At 37.5% G+C, this 20,054-nt stretch overlaps 1 protein-coding gene across 1 annotated transcript in view; it reads left to right on the plus strand.

The window, feature by feature from the left end:
• The first annotated feature begins 898 nt into the window (after positions 1-898).
• The window catches only part of TACR3 (tachykinin receptor 3), a 33,952-nt gene continuing 14,796 nt past the window's right edge, over positions 899-20,054 (plus strand). Inside the window, exons 1-3 of the mRNA XM_085222388.1 lie at positions 899-1,365; positions 15,914-16,102; positions 17,468-17,618. Of these exons, the coding sequence (XP_085078514.1) occupies positions 899-1,365; positions 15,914-16,102; positions 17,468-17,618 (807 nt within the window). The remainder of the gene's footprint in view (positions 1,366-15,913; positions 16,103-17,467; positions 17,619-20,054) is intronic.

Genomic DNA, 20,054 nt, shown 5'->3' on the forward strand with positions numbered 1-20,054 from the left:
CATATATAAGTACATCTATATTTAGGGCTGTTTCAACAGTCTCAGCTGAATATGCAAATGGCTCTGCAGGAACCAATATAAACACTGTAAGGAAAAAGTAGTCACATTTTAGTTTTTTAAGTGTTTTGTGATGCTAATTGCATCACAATGAGATGTATTTCTTTACCTGAAAGAGATCGCTATTACAAACCTGTAGGTAACAGAATGATTGAAAGGAAAGCATGCACAAAATGAAAAGACAGTAGCAGAAAAGCAGATCAGGAAAAAATTTTAATAGAAAAGCAGTCATTGTTTTTTGGATGTTCAAATAAGCCAGCTAATTAACCTCTGCACAGACAGGGCAAAAAGGCTATTTAAAAAGCATGTGCAATAATGAAAGCTAAAGAAAGGCAATATAAAACAAATCTCAACAGAAATGAGAGACGAATTCATATTCCTCAAAGTGCTCTCCACAGATCCTGAAAGTGCCTGCTGCTGACAATGAATGAAATAAAGGGGAGGAGAGAAAAACAGAAAGAGGTGCTGTCTTACCAGCCGATGGAGCTTATCACTCCACTCCCTTCATGACGCTGACAACTCATAAGCCTATAAAACGTGCCTCAGATCTCAGTCCCATTCTCCTTCAGCAAAACCAAAAGCAAGAGGTGGCTGCACAGAGGAGGAATGAGACTCTTAATCCAGAGATGGCTCTTTTGATTCAGCTAGTACAGCATTTCTAACTGTTTGAACAGCACAGCCAAAGCTTTCTCTGACAGCTCTCTCCTTCCCAGTCCTTGCTGTGCTGCCTAACTTCCTTTTTTCCTTCTTTCCTCTTCTTATCTTTTTGGGGGGATTCTGAAGGATAGGGCAGTGGGAGGTGGGAGAGATATTCTCTGAAGAAAGGAGAGCAACATCCAAGATGAATTCTGTCCCCACAGCCAACTGGAATGCAAGCATGAGCAGCAGGTGGAACATGAGCCTTGTTGCAGCAGGAGACCCCTGGGGACAGGCGCTGGAAGTCCCAGCTGGAAATGCTTCTACCCCTGTTGCAGCCAACTTCTCCAACCAGTTTGTGCAGCCCTCCTGGCGCATCGCTTTGTGGTCTCTGGCATATGGTGGTGTGGTGGCAGTGGCCATTTTTGGAAATCTCATTGTCATCTGGATCATCCTGGCTCATAAGCGCATGAGGACCGTGACCAATTACTTCCTGGTGAATCTGGCCTTCTCTGATGCCTCCATGGCTGCTTTCAATACTGTCATCAACTTCATCTATGCACTGCACAGCGAGTGGTATTTTGGAGAGGCTTACTGCCGTTTCCACAACTTCTTCCCCATCACAGCTGTCTTCGCCAGCATCTACTCCATGACAGCAATTGCTGTGGACAGGTGAGAAAAGAGAGATAAAGCACAGGGTGAGCAATTTAGGTCAGACTTCTCTGCTGAAATAAATATTCAGACATAACAACCATTAAGTGATGAGAGGTAGAGTCCTCAGTAGTTCATCGATTGTGTTCTTCTGTGCTCCTCCAAGGTTTCTCCGTAACACACTTTTGTTTCCTCTGTCTTTGGTCTTTCTCCTTCAGCCTTTCATTTGTTTTACTCTCTTGCTTTCTCTTACAACAAACACTCCCTCTCACTCACTCCTGCTGCTCATTGTGCTCCATCTTCTAGTAATAATCCTGCGACAGCAGTCATTGGTCAGGGTTTTGCTTTCCCCACCTGGAAAAAAACAACACCTGTTCCTCAGCCAATGCCATCTAATTCATATCAATGAGGAGTTGTAGAGATTTCACGCAAAGGGAGAGCATTTCAAATTTCCCTCCTCTTTGTATTTCTGCAGCTGGCAGAAGCATTTTCCTCCTCCACGGAAATCACTTCAGGCTCTGTTTTTCATAGCTCTTCTCACAAAAAGAGCTGAGCTGCCTGGTTCCTCCTGATTTTAACTAATGAGACTATTTAGGTTGCCATCTGTGCATACCCAAAGCTGTGGTAAAAACATGGATTCAAAGAGCTTGGTTGTTGTTTTTTTCTGATTACTTGCGGCAAAGCAGCATCTGAGTCTGAAAGAAAACAGGACAGGGAAAAACTTTACCTTTGTGCTCTTGACAGTAATTGAATAGGACAGCTGTAGTCTCTGTAGAGCACAGGGGGAGATGTAGTTGTCAGATTTCCAGCATAGATGCTTTAATGGATCATTTTTCTCAGAAGGTGCTGTGATTCTCCCATAGGAAATGCTCCTTTCTTTATGATCAATTTCACATGGGCTGTACTGGCAAGCTAAGTTAACATTCTTCAGTAAACCAACATTTTCCTGGATTTTCATTCTGAAAAACAGCTTGCTTTGTATTTCAAATCTCTCTTCATTATTTTTTTCCTATTAGCAATGCAATGAAATTGCTCACAAAACTCTTTTCCATATATATTAAAATCATGTTATGCATCCTGCATGAATTGATGTGGCACAGCTGCAGCACCTTCAGTAGTTCAGATTTTGTAAGGTGCACTCAATCTTCTTAAACTTTAGAAATTACTTGATTCCAGGTGAAAACATGGAAATATGTTGCTGCATTGTACTGGGTGCTTTGGATGATTTGCTGTTGGCTGTACTAGCTGTGGATTTTGGCTGGTATTCTCATCCAGATGCTGAGAATTTTTGTTCTGTAAAGTTGGAAGTGCAAGAGGAAATTGGAGTCTTAGCAACTCCTCTATATCTTTGCTCTTCAGATATGTAAAGACAGGAGGAAATCAGAGCTGTTTCCTACTGCCAGTGATGCATCTTGTTCCCAACTGTTACTTCCCATGAAGGAGAGGTATCATAAAGCCAGTGATACTGTCTTTAACCAGCAAGGAATTCTTGCGTTGCCAATTCAAGTTAGCTAAAGATACTCACCTCACTTAAGGTTCTGATTTTAATTGATGCTGTTAATCCTGCAGCTGTCCATGTCACCAGACAAGCCAAGTTACTAGGACATTCTGAGGAAGGCTTTTTCATTTTTCTGACAAAAATATCCACAGATATATAGTATCAGAACTATCCCGAAAGTTCCTAGATATGCTAAGAAACTGAAAATGAAGGTCAGGATGTTTTATATATGCAGTTCCTTGGGAAAAGGAAGCTCCACACTGACTGTTAAAAACACAACAGTCAGATATAAATGCATTGAAATGTTTTCCTTGCTTTAATAGTGTGAAACACTTGATGCTCAGTAATGAGTTAGTTCCTGCTGCTGCTCCCTCTAATTCTTTTTTTTTTTCTCTCAAGAACGCACAAGGGAATCACAGTTCCCCCCTTCCTTCAGCCCTCTGGGGGAACAAAGGGAACAATGACTCTGTGATCTTATTTTAGGTGAGGTCTCTTCAGTACTAAAGGAGCATCGTTTAAAGTCAACAGAAAAGCAGTCTGTCACTCCTTCCTGATTCACACTGCCATTCCTTTTCTTTTATATCAAATAACATCTGATGTGTTGAGCACCTTTAACCATTTCCTGGCTATCTCTCCGCAGAGTCAAGAGGACAGCTGATAGAAGTGAATCCTGAAGAATTTCATTGAATGCATAGTCCGCCCTAATCAATAGCATAGATTAGTTGGGTAGATTTTTTTTAAAACACCGATTTCTATTTGCTTTCTGCAAAAGTTTAACCAGTACTTCAGACAGGAGGCTGTGCTTCAGTTTTAACCCAATAAACCCAATAAATGTTTATGTTCATTAAAAAAAAAAAAAGCTACAAATTAGGGTTAAGCTATTGAGTTTCTTAACTCAGTAAGCAACTGAGTTAGAGAATGGGGTCATGTTGGATGATTTTGCAACAGAAACTGTAACATCTCAAAATGCTGAAGGGTCATGGTTTGCAACTCACTGAAGATTTCCTCTGTTGATTGTTGTAGACCACATTAACATTCATGAGAATAAATGAGTTACTGTGACACTAAGCATCACAGAGCAAAGGTCATGGGCAGTACTGTTTTCCTTCTCACATCTGATTTTGTGCATGGGGTTTCTGTGCACCATACTGTCTAAGATGTGCACACTGTGAAATGACAGAACTGACACAAACTTCTGTGGAGCGGGCAGTTCCAGCCGTAGGGTGTGCTGGTTCTGGAGTTGAGGATGAAAGTATCGAAGATTACTATTCCCTTCAATGTGTGACCTCCTTGCCATTGAACATAGGCCCAAATGTGTGGATTTACCCATGTTTCTGACCACTCCTTGGTGATCTTTTTCCTCTTTCTTCTGTTCAGGCTGCTTGCAGTGTACAGTAGAATTGCCACAAGCAGCTTTGAACAAGCCAGCTCAAGTGGCAGATGCAGCAGAGATTCTGTACTGCACTGCTTCACAGGCATTCTTTTATTCCTGTAGCCTATGCCCAGAGCTGCACAGTACCACACTTCCAGCGCTCACTATAGTTTCTTTAGCTTATGGGGACAAACCCGTAAAACACTCCTAAGATGACCTGAATGGTTCTGGAGGCAAAATGTCCTTGCCTGTGGCCAGTGCATGATCATAAAAGGTAATATGTATTCACTTTTGTCTGTCCGTGCAATTCTGGACATCCTGATCTGGTCACTGAAGACCTACTATCCCTTCCTAGTAGTTCCTAGCATGCAGGAAATAGTGGTTTGTGTGCGGTGACTTTTCATGTCCAATCCCAAGGTTGTCTCATTACAGGACCAGTTCTGTGTGAAGACCTACAAATTCTCTGCAGGTATCTGAGGGTTAAGGCAGAAGTTTGAAGCCATAACAATACAGCATAAAATACCACGCCATCAGTAGAACATTTTTCCTGTTATTAGTATATCTACAGAATGACTTCCTCAATTATTGTTCTCTCAGCAATTCCATAATGCTTCCTTTATTTCATTAAGTTTAACTATTTGTAAAAGCAACTGCTGTGGAATTAAACAAGTGTTCTAACAGTAACGGTGAGTAGTTGCTGATCCGATTCATGTCTTACAACTTCTTCCTAGTATATAAACAAACTTCTGCTGTTTAAAGAACTATTACTTAGATATTCAATTTCTTTACATGCAAAAGTAATTCAAAAGAATGATTTACAGATATGCCAATAGATCATACAAATATAAATACATGAAAATTCTGCATTGCTGCTGCTCAACACAAGGTCAACACTGTAGTATCAAAATGGTGTGCTCATATCAAAGAAAAGTCCTACGTAACTTTTTGTTACAACTTGTTGGGAAAAGAAGGAGAAAGCCACTAATTTGACCTAATCTTTTTAAATATCAGATTCCAGTTTCTTTACATGTGGTGTTTACATAAATTCTGTTGTGTTTTTTTTTTAATTTGCAGCCTTGGTGAACCATTAATAATGACAGTCCCACAACTGACTTCAAATCAGAGGCTTATCAAAGTAAATCACCATTTTTCTTAACTCTGTGTGTCAAAGTCCCATTTCAATAACTTCATCTTTTCGGTCCATCTGATAGAATGCACTGCCGTTTTTCTTGTTCCACAGAATTGTACTTGCAACTGTATTTTCAGGAGGAATTAGCAATTAAAGGTAGAGCTGAGAGTTAGGTGCAGTAGCATTCATTTCTGGTGGCCTAGAGAGCGCTCACACTGCTGAACTCCCATCAAACCCCAGATTAACTCAGCCTTTACTAATAAAACACTGGTAGTTAGAGAATCTCTGTTTCAGACCATGACTGAATCTTACCACAGTCCGCACTCCCTTCTGGTTACCCTTCTCACTTCTTTTTAATAAGCTTCCTTAAGCCTTGTCTACTTTGTTGTTCTCCTGTTAGATGCTCCATAGAGGAGTCATTAATGTTGTCCAAACATTTATTTTATGTGTACAGCAGTTACTGTTATCTTCTACTATTATAGCATTAGCTTCCCTTGTAGCCTAATTTCCTCTAGCATATCAGCATTATTACTGTGCATTAGCTGAGTGTATAACCACAAAGTTTACCTTTTCAGAGTCACACTTGGAGCTTTAAACCATAACATCCTATACTGTTTATAACTACATTTGTTTTACCTGATTTGATTTTAAACTACATTTTAAATAAAGTTTTATTACTCTTCTTGTACACTATAATCTCTTTTTTTAATGAGCCGTAATATTACAATGCTATGTTCCTAATACCTAGTTTCCTAGTTCTAGTATGCTTATTTCACCAATATCCTTATGTAAACCTGTCACTCTTGTTTTCCACTCTATTTCTTAGACTTCTAGTATATCTGCAGGAGTACACATATTCATAAGTCAGTTTTCTACCTTTCAGTAACATTTCTCAATTACTGATTGTTATCAATAATTCCTCTACATAGTCATAGGTATTCTAATTGTCTTCTATAACAAGCTTGTATAACAAGGTATAAACACACAATCCATATGGAATATAGAGGGTGTGACCCCATGTTGTGGTCATATGGTATTAGCATCAGCACATGCCATGTACACCAGTGCATGTATTGGTAACAGAACTTGAATATGGCCATGGTATCAAGTTTTTTGGACTTAGCTCCCCACTACACAGTAAAAAACTATATTGCCCAGCAGGCTGCCGCTGCCTGCACAGAGCTCAGCCCTAACAGAACTGCAGCCTTTGCCTCTCACTTCCCGCAAACTCCGTCTCAAATGATTTTCATGTACAGAGACAAGAAAATAGAATTTGCACTGAAGATCAGGGAGAGAGAGATGAACACAGAAGTGAGAAAAACAAAAGTAAGATTCGTTTCTTTACAGGTTCCTTGTGCTTTAGAAGTGGTATTCCCCCCCAGCTTCCCCCTTATATTTAGGAGCATTTTCACTCAAAGAGATGAGAGAAATGAGCTTCTGTAACCTCATTAGTCTGTTTTTTGTATGTTTTGGTTTGCATCATCATTTTTTTCACATTTGATTGTTGATTAGCTTTATCTCCCTCTGATATCTCATAACTGTACAGAAAACACCGTCTGCTTTTTCCCCAGGCTAAAGCTCAACACGGCTTTTTTTTTCCCAAACCAATGGATGACTTTATAGCATTGTATCAGCCTTGATCAAGATATATCATGGGAAGAAAAATGCAAAGATAAGCTCTGAAAATTATCACCATTATTTCTACTTTTACTATTACTACTTTGCCAGTCAAACAATAGGATCCAAATGGGAAATCCCTTCTCCATACTCTGTGTTCCAAAAGTGTATATTTCAAGATGAATCGTGAGATATTTCTGGATTCCAGTAACCAGCCTGCTCTCCAAAAGTATTATTCCTCAGAAACTGAAAGAAAATGTTGAGCAGAAAAGCATTAAGTGATCAAAAATCAAGAGGTGAATCATAAAGGACTCCGTTTTGAAATGTCATTTCTAAGTTCACCACATGGCCTGGGGCCCTGAAATGATTTTCTTAGTTTGAAGACTCTCTTTCTTTCTTTCTGAGAAAAGAGGTGAAATATTCTGCAGAATATCCTGATCCAATAAGCTACAGGATTCAGACTGTCAGAGATGAGAAAAATAACCCATTTCTTGTTGATGTATAAGCTCATAGTGATCTAGCAACTATAGAGAATTCTAGGATTCTTTGTAAAAATTATTGTCAGAGTTATATTGCTAGTATCATACTGAGACAGTCTGGGAATAAATATAGGCGTATATCACTGTTAGTTTTTTTTTATTATTATTATTTTTGCATTGAGTAAATACTTCACTTGACAAGCTGTTTTCAAAAGATGCAATGAAAACAATGAGGCTGATGAGCCTAACAGTAAAAGCAAAACTTAGAGCAGCAACTAACTATCCCCAGGTCTTTGCATCCAAAGCATGAACAAATATCTGACTAGTTCAAATTAATGTTCAAGTGAACAAGTTCATTTCAGACAGTGTCCCAGACTTCAATACACTTTCTCAGTGCCCTTATCCCTTATTCCTTAATAGGAAACTATCAAAAGATGCATCTGTAGTTTACAAAAGAATATAGTCAGCAGTACTTTTCCATATACAGTTGAGGGCTTGGTTTTTAGTGTTGTTTTTTTTTCCTTAAATATTATTATCTATAGGCATGCATTTCTGATTTATTCTCCAAACAAGACACAAATTTGTATCATTTACAATATCTGTCTAGCTAAAACTAAGTTATTTCAGAACAAATGCAGCTTACTAGACAAGAGCTTGAGTAAACCTCACATTTGCGTAAAGTTTATCTTTGGCCTCTAAATCAATTCTAGACATGAGAAAGAAATTACCTTTTTGCTGGCCACCTGAAAAGTCCCTGATTTTGATGGTGTGAATGATTTGCATTTCCCCTTTGGTATTAGCCAGCAGAAGTCATCTTAATGTAAAGCAGAAAGCTTCTTATCACAAAGAACTTACATTCATGCATAAACAGCTGTAATAGGTCTATGTTTTGTGAAGTAAGGCTTCTTTTTCATACCTTGCACTGAAATAAAACTTTAGTGCATAATAAATGATTATTCATTACCAAATTGCTATAGTCAGTTAATGATCCAACGTGTCAACTAACTACTTATGATCTGACATAGGGAACTGTCAGACCTATAACTGGGGAAGGAATAAACTATCTATCTCAATATTTGCCCTAGGTATTTATCCTAGCAAGAAAAAAAAAGAGCCATTCAGATAGCAGTGTCAGAAATGTAAGCAAGAACAGAATGGGTTGTAGCTGTGCAGATGGAGCAGCTTTTTTAGACTTTGCATAGGGATTGGTCCTAGATAGCCATCTGGACTCACTCCAAAGAACAGGAGAAACAGAAGCCATTCTGTCAGGGGAAGTCAGTCCAACTATTTATGAAACCAAAGAAAATGGTTAGCTCTTTTCTATTAATATGCATAAATGTAGCACACCTTTTGTAGAATCAACGACACAGTTATAAAAATCTAGCTCAGTGCCAACAACTGAAATGTTTCTCAAGTAGAAAACACTGCATAATTTATGAGAATTCAGCCATACTGTGAAATTTCAATACTTCTGTTTTGAATTGTCTGATAAGAGGTGGTGAAAAGCAAAGCTCTGGACATTAGTCCTGATTTAACAAACCCAAACTAAGTCAGCCATTCCCTAAGAGTAGCACATGTGCCTTTGGGTAAATCAATGCCAACTCATCCCCTCAGGGAACAAGCACTGACCTCTCAACAGCACAGTGTATTTGTTTTCCTATCACATTGTCATATGCTCTTTCTTTATGCTATTCATTTCAAGATGAAAACTGCATAATAGCAACATTGCTCACTGCAGATCCTTTTGACTACAAAAAAAGCAGTCTCATTCAACAGTCAGACATAGTCCTAAAAGACTCCTGTAGCCATGCTTCCTTCAGAGAAAATCAGCCTTAACGAACGAGCACAGATTCATGTGCAAGAAAGGACTGAGCCTTGCACTAAGTAGTCAGAAGACAATGTAGAAATTGAACATTTGTTTTTCATCAATCAAAAAATGCCTCTAAAAACTCACAGTTCATTCCGCCTCCTTTAATCTACTGTGTCCACCTTAGAGAGACATTTAATGGGATTTTTCACAGCTATGTTTTAAGTAAGGGGCAGGGAATCGTCACAATTTTCCTAACAAAATCTCTAAATTACCACCTGATCCCATGCAGTACTAGGAGACAAAGTTTCAAAACCAGCTTCTATTTTCAGGGAGTAACAACATGTGTGTATTCATGAAGGAAATGCACTCGGCTTTCTGCAGCTGACAAGACACTTATATGCAAGCATTATGATTTTCTCTCAGCCTCTTTCTTTGTTCAACCCCAATTTCCCATTATAATTTAGCCCTGAATTGATTACTTTTTTCTCCATTTGATTTTATAAACACACTGTAAACAGGTGAAACAAGTCACTTAGGATAATTAAAGGGTTCCAACTGTGCCTCCAGATGGGCATCTGTAGGATCCAATTTTGAACACAGCTTTTTTCAAACATCCTAAGTATTTTTGTAACAATTTTCTAAATAATGTGTTAAAAGATGAAGGTTTTCCTGCCTGTATTAACCAATGCATACCGTTTTACAGAAAGGCTAAGTTAGGATTTGTTTCTACCTTTGTTATTGTCAGAACAATGAGACATAAACTCAGGACACTTTTATCAGAGAGCTACAAGATTAATTGTCACTATAAGCAGTGACTTAAAGATTCACCACTTTTATTCAAATGAGGATTGTCTCTGTTATGGTTTCAGAGAAAACAAGGTGTTTTGTTTTTTTTTTAATTATTTGATGAATCTAAGAAACAAGTATCAGGCAGTGAACTGTGGACTTTAGCTAAATTGAGCAGATCAGAAGGAAACTTGATCTATTACAACCTCAGCAGATAAGAAAACAGTCTAAAAAAGCACTGCAGCAAGCACATCATGATGAGCCAGCTAGTATATTTTGCAGTCTGACTGATTCTCATTATGTTCAATGGAATGACTCTTGCTGACTTCCATAGTAATTAGCTAGGGACAAAGACTAACACAAGTCACAGTTGGAAGAAAGCAATGTCAGTGGGATATAGTGTGATCACAGCAAACTGAACATTATACGCTAGTGATTCTAGTGGTACCTAAAAATTCTTTAGAACAATATGTACACTCGGAACGCAGCTCAAATGTTGAATAATTCACATTCTTGCAGGTGTTGGCTTCAATCTCTACCTGTACATTTTTACATCCTTAGATTTCTAACAGTGCACATTCTGTTTTATAATTGCCTTGGAAGTGTTAGTGTTTATGTTGGATAGGGCACTCATGGTTTTTGCTTGTTGTGATAAACGAGCATAGTAAGTCTTCTCAGTTCACATGTACTTCAGATTGGGCTTTCTCTCTTTGTTGTGTGAAACAAGCTATCTGTGGCATCATCACCAACTCCTCCTGGACTGAGAAAGCATCAGAAGTCCAATTCTGAAACTGAAGACCTCGGTGAGAGTTCACAGCCTTTGGCAGGGAGTCCCATTTCTCGAGCCCAGGGACTGACTGAACAATAGACATCCAATGACCACTAAGTGCAACAAGTTGCTTGTAGTCATCATAAATTTTCCTTCAGCTCAAGTGCCAATCATCTTAATGTCTTTTCCCAACCCAATCTCTGCTTACTAATCTTCTTTTATTCTTACTTCAGTTCATTCTTATACATTAATGTTCAGAAGCCTCTTCCCAAACTCAATTACTTGGCTTCTTCTCCAGATCTTGTATCTAGCATTCTCCCTTTTATTCCTGGCCTACTCACACAATGCTCTTTCTAGTAGATCTTAAACAATACCTTTCACTTCAGAGGGTATGTCTGATAATCCCTCTTTAAACTAGTATTTTGTCATAAAAAACCTATGTAACTATACAGACTATGGAAGTGAGCCTTAATGACATAGCTACACCAAGGAAAAAGCCCTGGGTAATTGGACTGTTAGAGGTGTAATGTCCTGCACCATGCATACACTTTACACCGCACTTAGTCCCCTTACCTTCACTGATTTTCTAAGCAATAACCAAGCATGGCACCTGTTGCCTGTGCTAGCAGGAGTGCTCGTTCCTGATGGAAACACTCAGGATAAAAAGGACAGAGTGCAAAGGCAAGTGACACTTAAAAAGCAACTATCACTCCTTTAGAAGACAAACACCTAACAACCCTTAGTACCAGTAATGGTAAGGCAGCATCATCAGCCAACAAAATTAAGGGCAAGAGTGGCAAAGCCTCCTTCGCAAATGACAGCTAACAATGTGGAAAGGACTTCTGGTATCCTTTGGCTACCAATCTCTACAGAGATTAATATCCAGAGATGGCTACTGAGATGGTTTTCAAACTGTAACTGTAGTTCTACCTTTTTCACTGTCCTTGTTTACAGCAATGATGGTTTCCCTAGAAAAATATTACCAAATTTGTATGACAAAATTTGAAGGAGTGTAACAATTGCAGCTATAGCTCAGCATGTTAATTAAGCAATTTTGTTTCTAAGAAAAGCAACTCAGGGAATATGTTAGATATTTAATTGTAATTGTTAGTGTACTGGCAAATTAGAATAAGATAGTTTTGTTGTCAAAGTCTCAGTAACAGAGAGAGGTGTCAACATTCTCTTGTCAGAGAAGTCCATCCTGCACAAAGGCACTATTGAGAGAATATTCAAGGCTTCACCACCTCCTTCGCATTTCATTTGATAGAATGATTGGCTGTAATGTAACCTGTTTTCTGCAAAAGTCAGTAGCTGGTTCATCACTAAAGCTACAGCAACAAAGACAAGTAGCTGCAGCTGGTTTTTGCTGTTGTTTTTTAAAGGAAAGGATCCTTGCCTTACTTCATTCAGATAGACAACAGTTAATATTTCCATTAGCACAGCTGTATGAGTCATTTCACACAAACAATCCACCACTTTAAAGGGCAGGCACCAGACAGGAAGATATAACAACAGAATTTTATCTTAGGCAAAGAGAAATACTGTTGGTACCTACTGGGAATAAGAATAATGTAACAGGGAATGAGAATAATGTGAACGCAATAAAAATCTGACAGTAGCACATAAAATAATGTCAGTGTTACAATCTGAAGAAAACTAAAAATTGAAAGAAATTGTTCCAGCCTAAGAGGAGATACCTTAAGACTCCCACAAGCATATGAAAATGATGACTTGTTTATGGGTTATCAAATACTACTGGTACATCCAGCACTTTGAACAGTATAGGGCAACCCATCCTCAAGGCAGATCAATGTGAAAGTCAGGACTCATGATTACAAAGTTAACTTCATTATCCAAGTTGTACTTATTCCTTGGAGAACAGAACTTGAGGGTAGAGGGTAATAAGGGTAGCAGTCCAACTAAAGTATATTTTCATGTGATCTGCTATAGCCAACACTAGAATAGAATTATTTCATAGTAGACATGTAATGTCAAAAGCTCTGGCTTTAGGTGGAGGAAAAAAAGAAAAAAAAAAGAAAAAAAAAACACCAAAAAAACCCCAACAAACCAATAGGTAAAAGAGAGGAAAATTAATTACCCTGTGAGCAAAATATCTGAACACAATAAAATCAATGCAAAAAGAATAGGCTTGAAAATCTAGATATAGAAAATGATAACTCAGAACTGAAATTGGTTCAGATCAGTCTCTATTTCTGACAGCATTTAGATGTTTTAAGGTATTAGCATTGCTAATGCTACAAGAGACTGCCACAATGTCAGCATATGTTGGACTTATGTGGTTTGTGATTGACCATCAAATACAAGGTGAATTTTTGCTAAAACAAATATCTATCCTATAATTATGCATCTTTGAAATATGAAATTTTCACAAAGTAGAAATGTCTTCACTGAAGTTTGTTTCCATATCAGGTAAATGTAAATGCAAGAGATTACTTGCACCATTTTTTTATGAGGAACAATTCTATTATAAATGTTATTATTGTCTTCTAGCTAATGTCTGTATCTAAACCTCTTGGGCAAGTCCTCAGTGTTTGATGTAACAAATCATACCTTCCTTTGTTTTATATGAGTGCTACTCTCCTACCTGCACTACATCAGAGCTATATTCCAAAAACAAGATTGATTAAAGTCAATGTCAGCTTCTCTGATGGTTTTAATAGACTTCAAACTCCGGTTAAAAATCTAGCAAACTGTACGGATTTGGAACTCGTGCAGTCAACTAACACTATAAGAAAGGTTTTCATGATCTAAAACCAAGATGACAATACAAAAAGTAAACAACATGAATAGCTTTGAAAATTTTATGATCTATGGATGCCCGAAGGACTAACATAGACAAAAAAAACAACAATAATCACATATAAACGTCACTTGGGAAGGGGATCTACTAATTCATCTTTACTTACCTACCCTCATTATCTCTAAGTATAAATTGGTATTATAACTTCTAATTCCCACAGCAATACCTAAAGTCTCAACAATAGCATAAAATATACAAATGCTTAGACAATGCTTAGCAAATGGTTTTTATCCACACTATGATATCTTCAGGACACAGTATTGCCATACAATGCCTATTACTGCCTACATAATTTTCCATTCAGAAAAATAATCTATAGATCTATCCCGATCCATCTTTGTATGAGATAGAAACGTAAAGAGCAAATGAAGAATCAAAGTACATCTTTTCTTACTGCAGATGCTTTAGAAGGTATAAGTGACTCAACAATAGAAGTAGTGCTGGAAAGAGATGAAAATTTTTTCTCAGTGTTTGTAGGCAGGAACAGCTGTGGTTTGATTTTCAAACTGTATTTAAAACCTGAAACAGACAGGGACAATAACATGGTCATGAGGTTTGTAAATTGGAAACCTACAATGAAAACAAAGTTACAAACAAGACGACCTTTAGGAAATCACTGAGATACTCCAATAATCTTGTCAAAAATGATCAGATAATTAAACGTATTGTGAAAGACAGTAGAAACATATGGGCTGTGATTATCCTATGGCAGTGAGTTTGTCTCTTCCAGAATCAGTACTAACCTCTGTAAATGATAATCAACTGTTGAAATGAATCCAGGTATACTCCAAGAAGTCTGTAAAACTGTCAGTAGTACAAAAAATTCAAGCTGACTTTCATATTCATCACATTTTCCTGACTGTTTTAGATGTTTTCATACAATATGAAAACAAAAAGCACAACAAAACCAGAAAAGAATAGTTCAAATTTGTTATTTATTTTTTCTTGCTCTAGTTACTCCTGAGAAGCTTCTTACAACATCCCTATTTTAAGGCTCATTTCAGAAACACTGTGTAGGATGTCAGCACTACCAATGGCCAAAGAAGAGCCGATTTTTAGTCTCCTGAACAAGCACAGATACACTGAATAATTCCATGTTGATTTGCTGGTTTAAATTGCTCATCTGACATCTCCTACACTCACTTGCAAATAGCACTGCATTTCAATCTTGAATCACAGAATTTTCTAGCATGCTTTCAGTTGCATCTGGAGCAAAACATTACTGTAAAAACATTCCTTTCTGTATTGGAAAGCATTAGGATGTCATATCAAAGAGCATGTAATTAGCTATCCAGTAAGCTTCATCAGCATACATGTAAAAAGAGATACTATTTCACTGGTTTTACTGAAGGACAAAAATTCCTTTAAAAGTGATTCCGGTTGATACATAAGAGCATTCCAACTAATAGTGGAAGCAACTAGAAACTGTTCCTATTTAACCAAAACTGTTAAGGATTTTGAAGGCCTTTACTTGGTCATTGGTAAGTGGAACAAAATAGAGTGACGGGGAAATTGGTGGAAAAGACATTGATTTAGGAGTTAGTCTCAGAATCAAAGCAGTAGCACAATAAGAAAATGTAAAAAATGTGAAGTTTGTGACATGGAATGTGTAAAACAAGCTCTCTGGGTCTCCCTAGTTCCTTGCATGTGTTCAGATATCAGAAGGCAGAAAACAAGATGTGTTCTTCTCTTACTGTTTGTCTTGATGCTTTCCTGTTGCTCTCTTTTCTAAGCCTTTAAATTGTAATTACTTAGAGTAATCTTTTCAATTATTTTGTGCAAGTTGTTCTAAAATGATCAGTATACATGGATTGCCAATACAATTACAGGGCAATAAGAAGAATGCTACCCCTTCCCAGGACACAGGAACTGAGAAAGCAAAAGAGATGTTTTCATGCTTTATGCACATATTTCTCCATTAACTGAGGCAAAGCTTGTATGATTTCTTCCTGAACTGGTTTCAGCTGCAGGATCTTTGACCAATGATCTGAAGTCAGTTAATGCCTATTGAACAAAATGCATGGTAATTTATTGGATTCATGTAGCTATTGGACAGAATTCTAATAATCCTTAGAGCTTAACTGTTAATTAGAGATATATCCTGTATTATGTAGCAGAGTAATAAAGGTTCCAGATGCCTTGTTGCTCTTCAATCAGATTGTGCCATCAGAACTCCAGAAAGACGAATATTTCTGTTTTTATCCTCTCAGACCCAACCTGTGGCTGATTCTAGATGTGTGCAAATCTCTGAAGATTTCTTATGTACAGGTTTTTGCTTTCTTTTACAGGTACATGGCCATTATTGATCCCTTGAAACCAAGGCTCTCTGCAACTGCTACCAAGGTGGTCATTGGGAGCATATGGATTTTGGCTTTCCTGTTGGCCTTTCCCCAGTGCCTCTACTCTATAACAAAGGTGATGCCTGGGAGAACTCTGTGCTATGTAGCATGGCCAGGCGGTCCAAAACAGCATTTTATGTAAGCATTTTTCTTTTAAACTTGTGCATGGTGATGCCTATACTTGAAATGGATACTACTAGTTATTTTGTATAACTAACAGCACTGAGAAATTCAAAGTAGAATTGCTAAGCTTGGAAGACAGTGCATTTAAATGACAACTGGAAGAAAACTATTCTCTTCCTTGAGTGTTTTTCATTCCACGCTGCAATGTTTACTATCACTGTTTCACTTAAGATGGCTACTTCTATATAACAAAGTTGGTCAGAAATGGGAACACAATATACAATTCAAACTAAGCTTATAGTTTATCCTAATGAGTAAAACAGTATTTCCAGCCTCTCCTTGTCACAATCAGATTTTTTTTCCCTGGTTCTATTGAAAAAGGATTGGGTTTCCGCACTTCATCCTGTTACGCTGTCGCAAGTACATATCTCAGGTATGAGCTGGAATAAGAAAACTGTAAAATCTGTAATTCCTTCCACATTCTGAAAGTGTAAAGCAACAGTCAGTTAAACTAGATGTATCCTGTTTGTCCCTCTGACAGAATTAGGAATAAGTGGTTACCTCGCCATATAAACATTATGTCCCTGTTCAGATCCTCGCTGGTATTTAAGATGAACTCAATGTCCAAGGTTGAAAACCTGCATAGCCATACAGCATCAAATTTGACCTTTTGCCTTCCTTCAGGCAGGTGAAAACGGCTCTGATCATATATAATTTTGATCATTGTAGGAGCCATCCACAGGTATTTTATCTTTAGGGCAGTAAGGTCACCCTCAGTGACAGCTGGGAATTCTTTACTGATCATTCACTCGGATTTTATGTGACAATGACATTTAACAAGGATCTAGCAGGAGGCAAAATAAGTTACGTCTTTTTTTTTTCCCCAGCACTCACATTGTCAGAGATGACTATGTTGTACATAGGCAACAGAGGGGCCATATGAAGTACAAATACAAAGGATGCCTTTGTATAAAGACAGTATTTAAATACTGCATTTCTACTTTCATTTGTGAAAGTCTAGATTAGAACTCGAAACACTTAGCTTGCCTTTAGGACACTTGACCGTGCAATAAATAAATCAATTCAGCTAGTTATGGACAAAGATACCTCATTTTGAAGTCATTAATCAGAATTACTGTAGAGTCATTCTTAATTTTACTAGAACAAGTACAGAATCACAGCTAAAGATCCCATAAGACACTTGCATTAGAATGTAAATAAATATGAGTGAAACTCAAGATACTTGAAAAAGACAGTGAGTACACCAAGGGCTGGCTCATCAATATAAAGCACACTTCTTGTAACAATAGCACTCTCCTTCCAGCAGCCCATTCCATCAGCTCTGAAAGCATTTACCAGCCTAATGCTTTTTCATTGCAGGTATCATGTCATTGTGATTGTGCTGGTCTACTGTTTTCCACTGCTTGTCATGGGCATCACTTATTCTGTAGTGGGAATTACCCTCTGGGGAGGAGAAATACCAGGTGACACATCGGACAAATACCATGAGCAGCTCAAAGCTAAGAGAAAGGTACTGTTCCATTAAACCTCACTAAGTGAATCTTAATAACATCACCTGTAATTGTACTGTAAAGTATTGTGGTATTCTCTTTCACAAATACAAAGGTTTTTGAAATCAGAGTAATGAGACTGACTTCAGATTTTTATAAAAGACAAGTTTTCTTTTAAGTTCACCAGCTGGCTTGTACTTTTTTTTTTTTCTCTAACTTCACTGTTCTTTATTACATAAAGGCAACATTTGGATTTTAACTTCTTATTCCATATATAGTGCCTGGTAAGTGTGTCTGATATGAGGAAATAAAACCCAGTCGTTTAGTCTTTATAGACCTAAAATACTGCGTTTTGAACAACCAGGCTGGCAAACCATTAACTCCCCATGGGTCAGATTCTCACTCTACTGAAAAAATCAGTGAATCTTATTGCAATTTTCAGATTAGGAATGGCAGATAAGCCTAGACATCTTCACAGTATGTCAGTGTTTCCCATGACACCAGAGGTAGGTGGAGCTTTTGGCGGGCTTCATGTACTTCTTTTAGGAGGGCAAAACATTAGCTTCTCTTAAGGAAGTGAGTATATTTTGACTGCTATTGTACTGTGATAGCTCCAAGATATTCTGGAATGTGAACTGAGAGGAAATAATGGAAAAATAATCAATATGCTTTGACTATCTGCCTCCAGATTAAATTATTGGATTCGTTTCTAGAAATGCTGAAAGCATTTCAAAAGATCAGCATTTCAGTCTTTAACGTTATCCATTCATTGTCCCACTTTGTTATTAGAATCTTTGCTGTGCATGTTGTTTCTTATCCAAAGGTGTATTTTCAAAGTTACAAGACGTTCTTTCCTGCAGAACGTAAGCAGGAATTGTTTTTGCTGGTCAGTTAACTGGGTTATTATCAATAATGCCCTTCCAGCCTTAGAAAAAAGGAAGAAATATTCCAGGAAGCATGTGTGGGTGAAGACAAAGTGACATATCATATCACCTTGTAAAGCAGATATGGTTTACAAAAGCAAGTACTGAAAAAATTATTTAAAGCAGTAACTTGGAAAAAGAGGAGATCTTATAATAATTGAGTAAATTAAACACTTTATTTCATACACACTAAAGGTTTCTACAGACAAAAGCTGGCTCCTACTGCATGCTATGAAGAATTCAATTAAATTACTTGAATAGTTTAAAAACAGCACTCTAGATATATGCCCTTGATTAAAGCATTTTAAATGTGAGAGCACTTCATGTCTTCAACACATGCAAAAATGGGCATCCTCTTTGTGCAGACACATTTGTAACTTCATCGGTGACTTAACTGACAGAGCTCCATGACATCTTCAGTTCTACTGCTGTGCTCTACAACAGGATTTATGAAACGATTTATGTTTGGAAAAATGAATCATAATCACTCAGTCACAGTGATAAACTGATAGACTAGAATCCAGATAAAACTATCCCTCAGCCAGCTTCTGGTAACAAAGCTATTGCTTTTTCTTTATTCAAATAAAGAAACCATCTGTTTTTCCTGCTATTTGGTACGCAGCTATCTCACTACAAGGAAAGACTGTATTGGTTGTGCTTACTATGAAGGAAAACAATAACAGTAGGCAGAATGTTTCATGTCATGCAAAGCATGTTTGATTAGGGCTGTCTGAAATGGTATTTAGTGTTAAGAAACCAGTGAACAGTTGATGTGAGACCTTTTAAAGAAACAATGCTTGGCAAGAAAAGATTTGAAGCTTGAGAAATTTGATAGTAGATATTCTCATCAGTTGGTATATCCAACAACATGATGAACCCCGAATTCTTCTGAAAGCAACCTCCAAGAATAAGGAATTATAAGAATTTCATTATACATACTATAGGTTGGACAACAAAAAGTCATACTTAGTATACTTAAAGATCAAAGACTTGACATTTTTAGAAATTCAGGAGTGGCTAAGAATACTGATGTGAGGAAACATTTTGAGAGAAGGTATTTCATGACAGAAACAGATTATCTGCTTTCCATATCATCTATCAGTTCAGGTATAAGCATTAGACCAGTGGCTTCAGATCTCAATCTGCTTTCACTAACTTTCAGTACTGCTTCACGCTCCAGCATTTGAACCACATTCTTCTTCCTCTTCATTTTCTTTACCCTTTTCTTTTACAGAACATGTGTGTCAAGGACCTACCCAGTTAATAATACGTAGTCTTACTCTAAGACGTTGTCTCCCCAGTCTGTTTTCTCTATCTAACCTTACATTCCAATCCCTCTTCCAAATTTAACTAATGTATAAGAAGAAATAATCAAGTACTCCAAATCAAACTTATCCATTACTTTCTTTGTCAAGAGACGCAGTTCTGATAAGAGACTAAAATGGCTCAGACTTCTCAATTTAGAGAGAAGGAAACCAAAGGTTTAGGCTTACAGATTCACAGTGGTGGATAAAATGATTGAAGAACTGTTGG

This window comes from Meleagris gallopavo, chromosome 4 (assembly GCF_905368555.1).
Source record: "Meleagris gallopavo chromosome 4, MGAL_WU_HG_1.1, whole genome shotgun sequence".
NCBI lineage: Eukaryota > Metazoa > Chordata > Aves > Galliformes > Phasianidae > Meleagris > Meleagris gallopavo.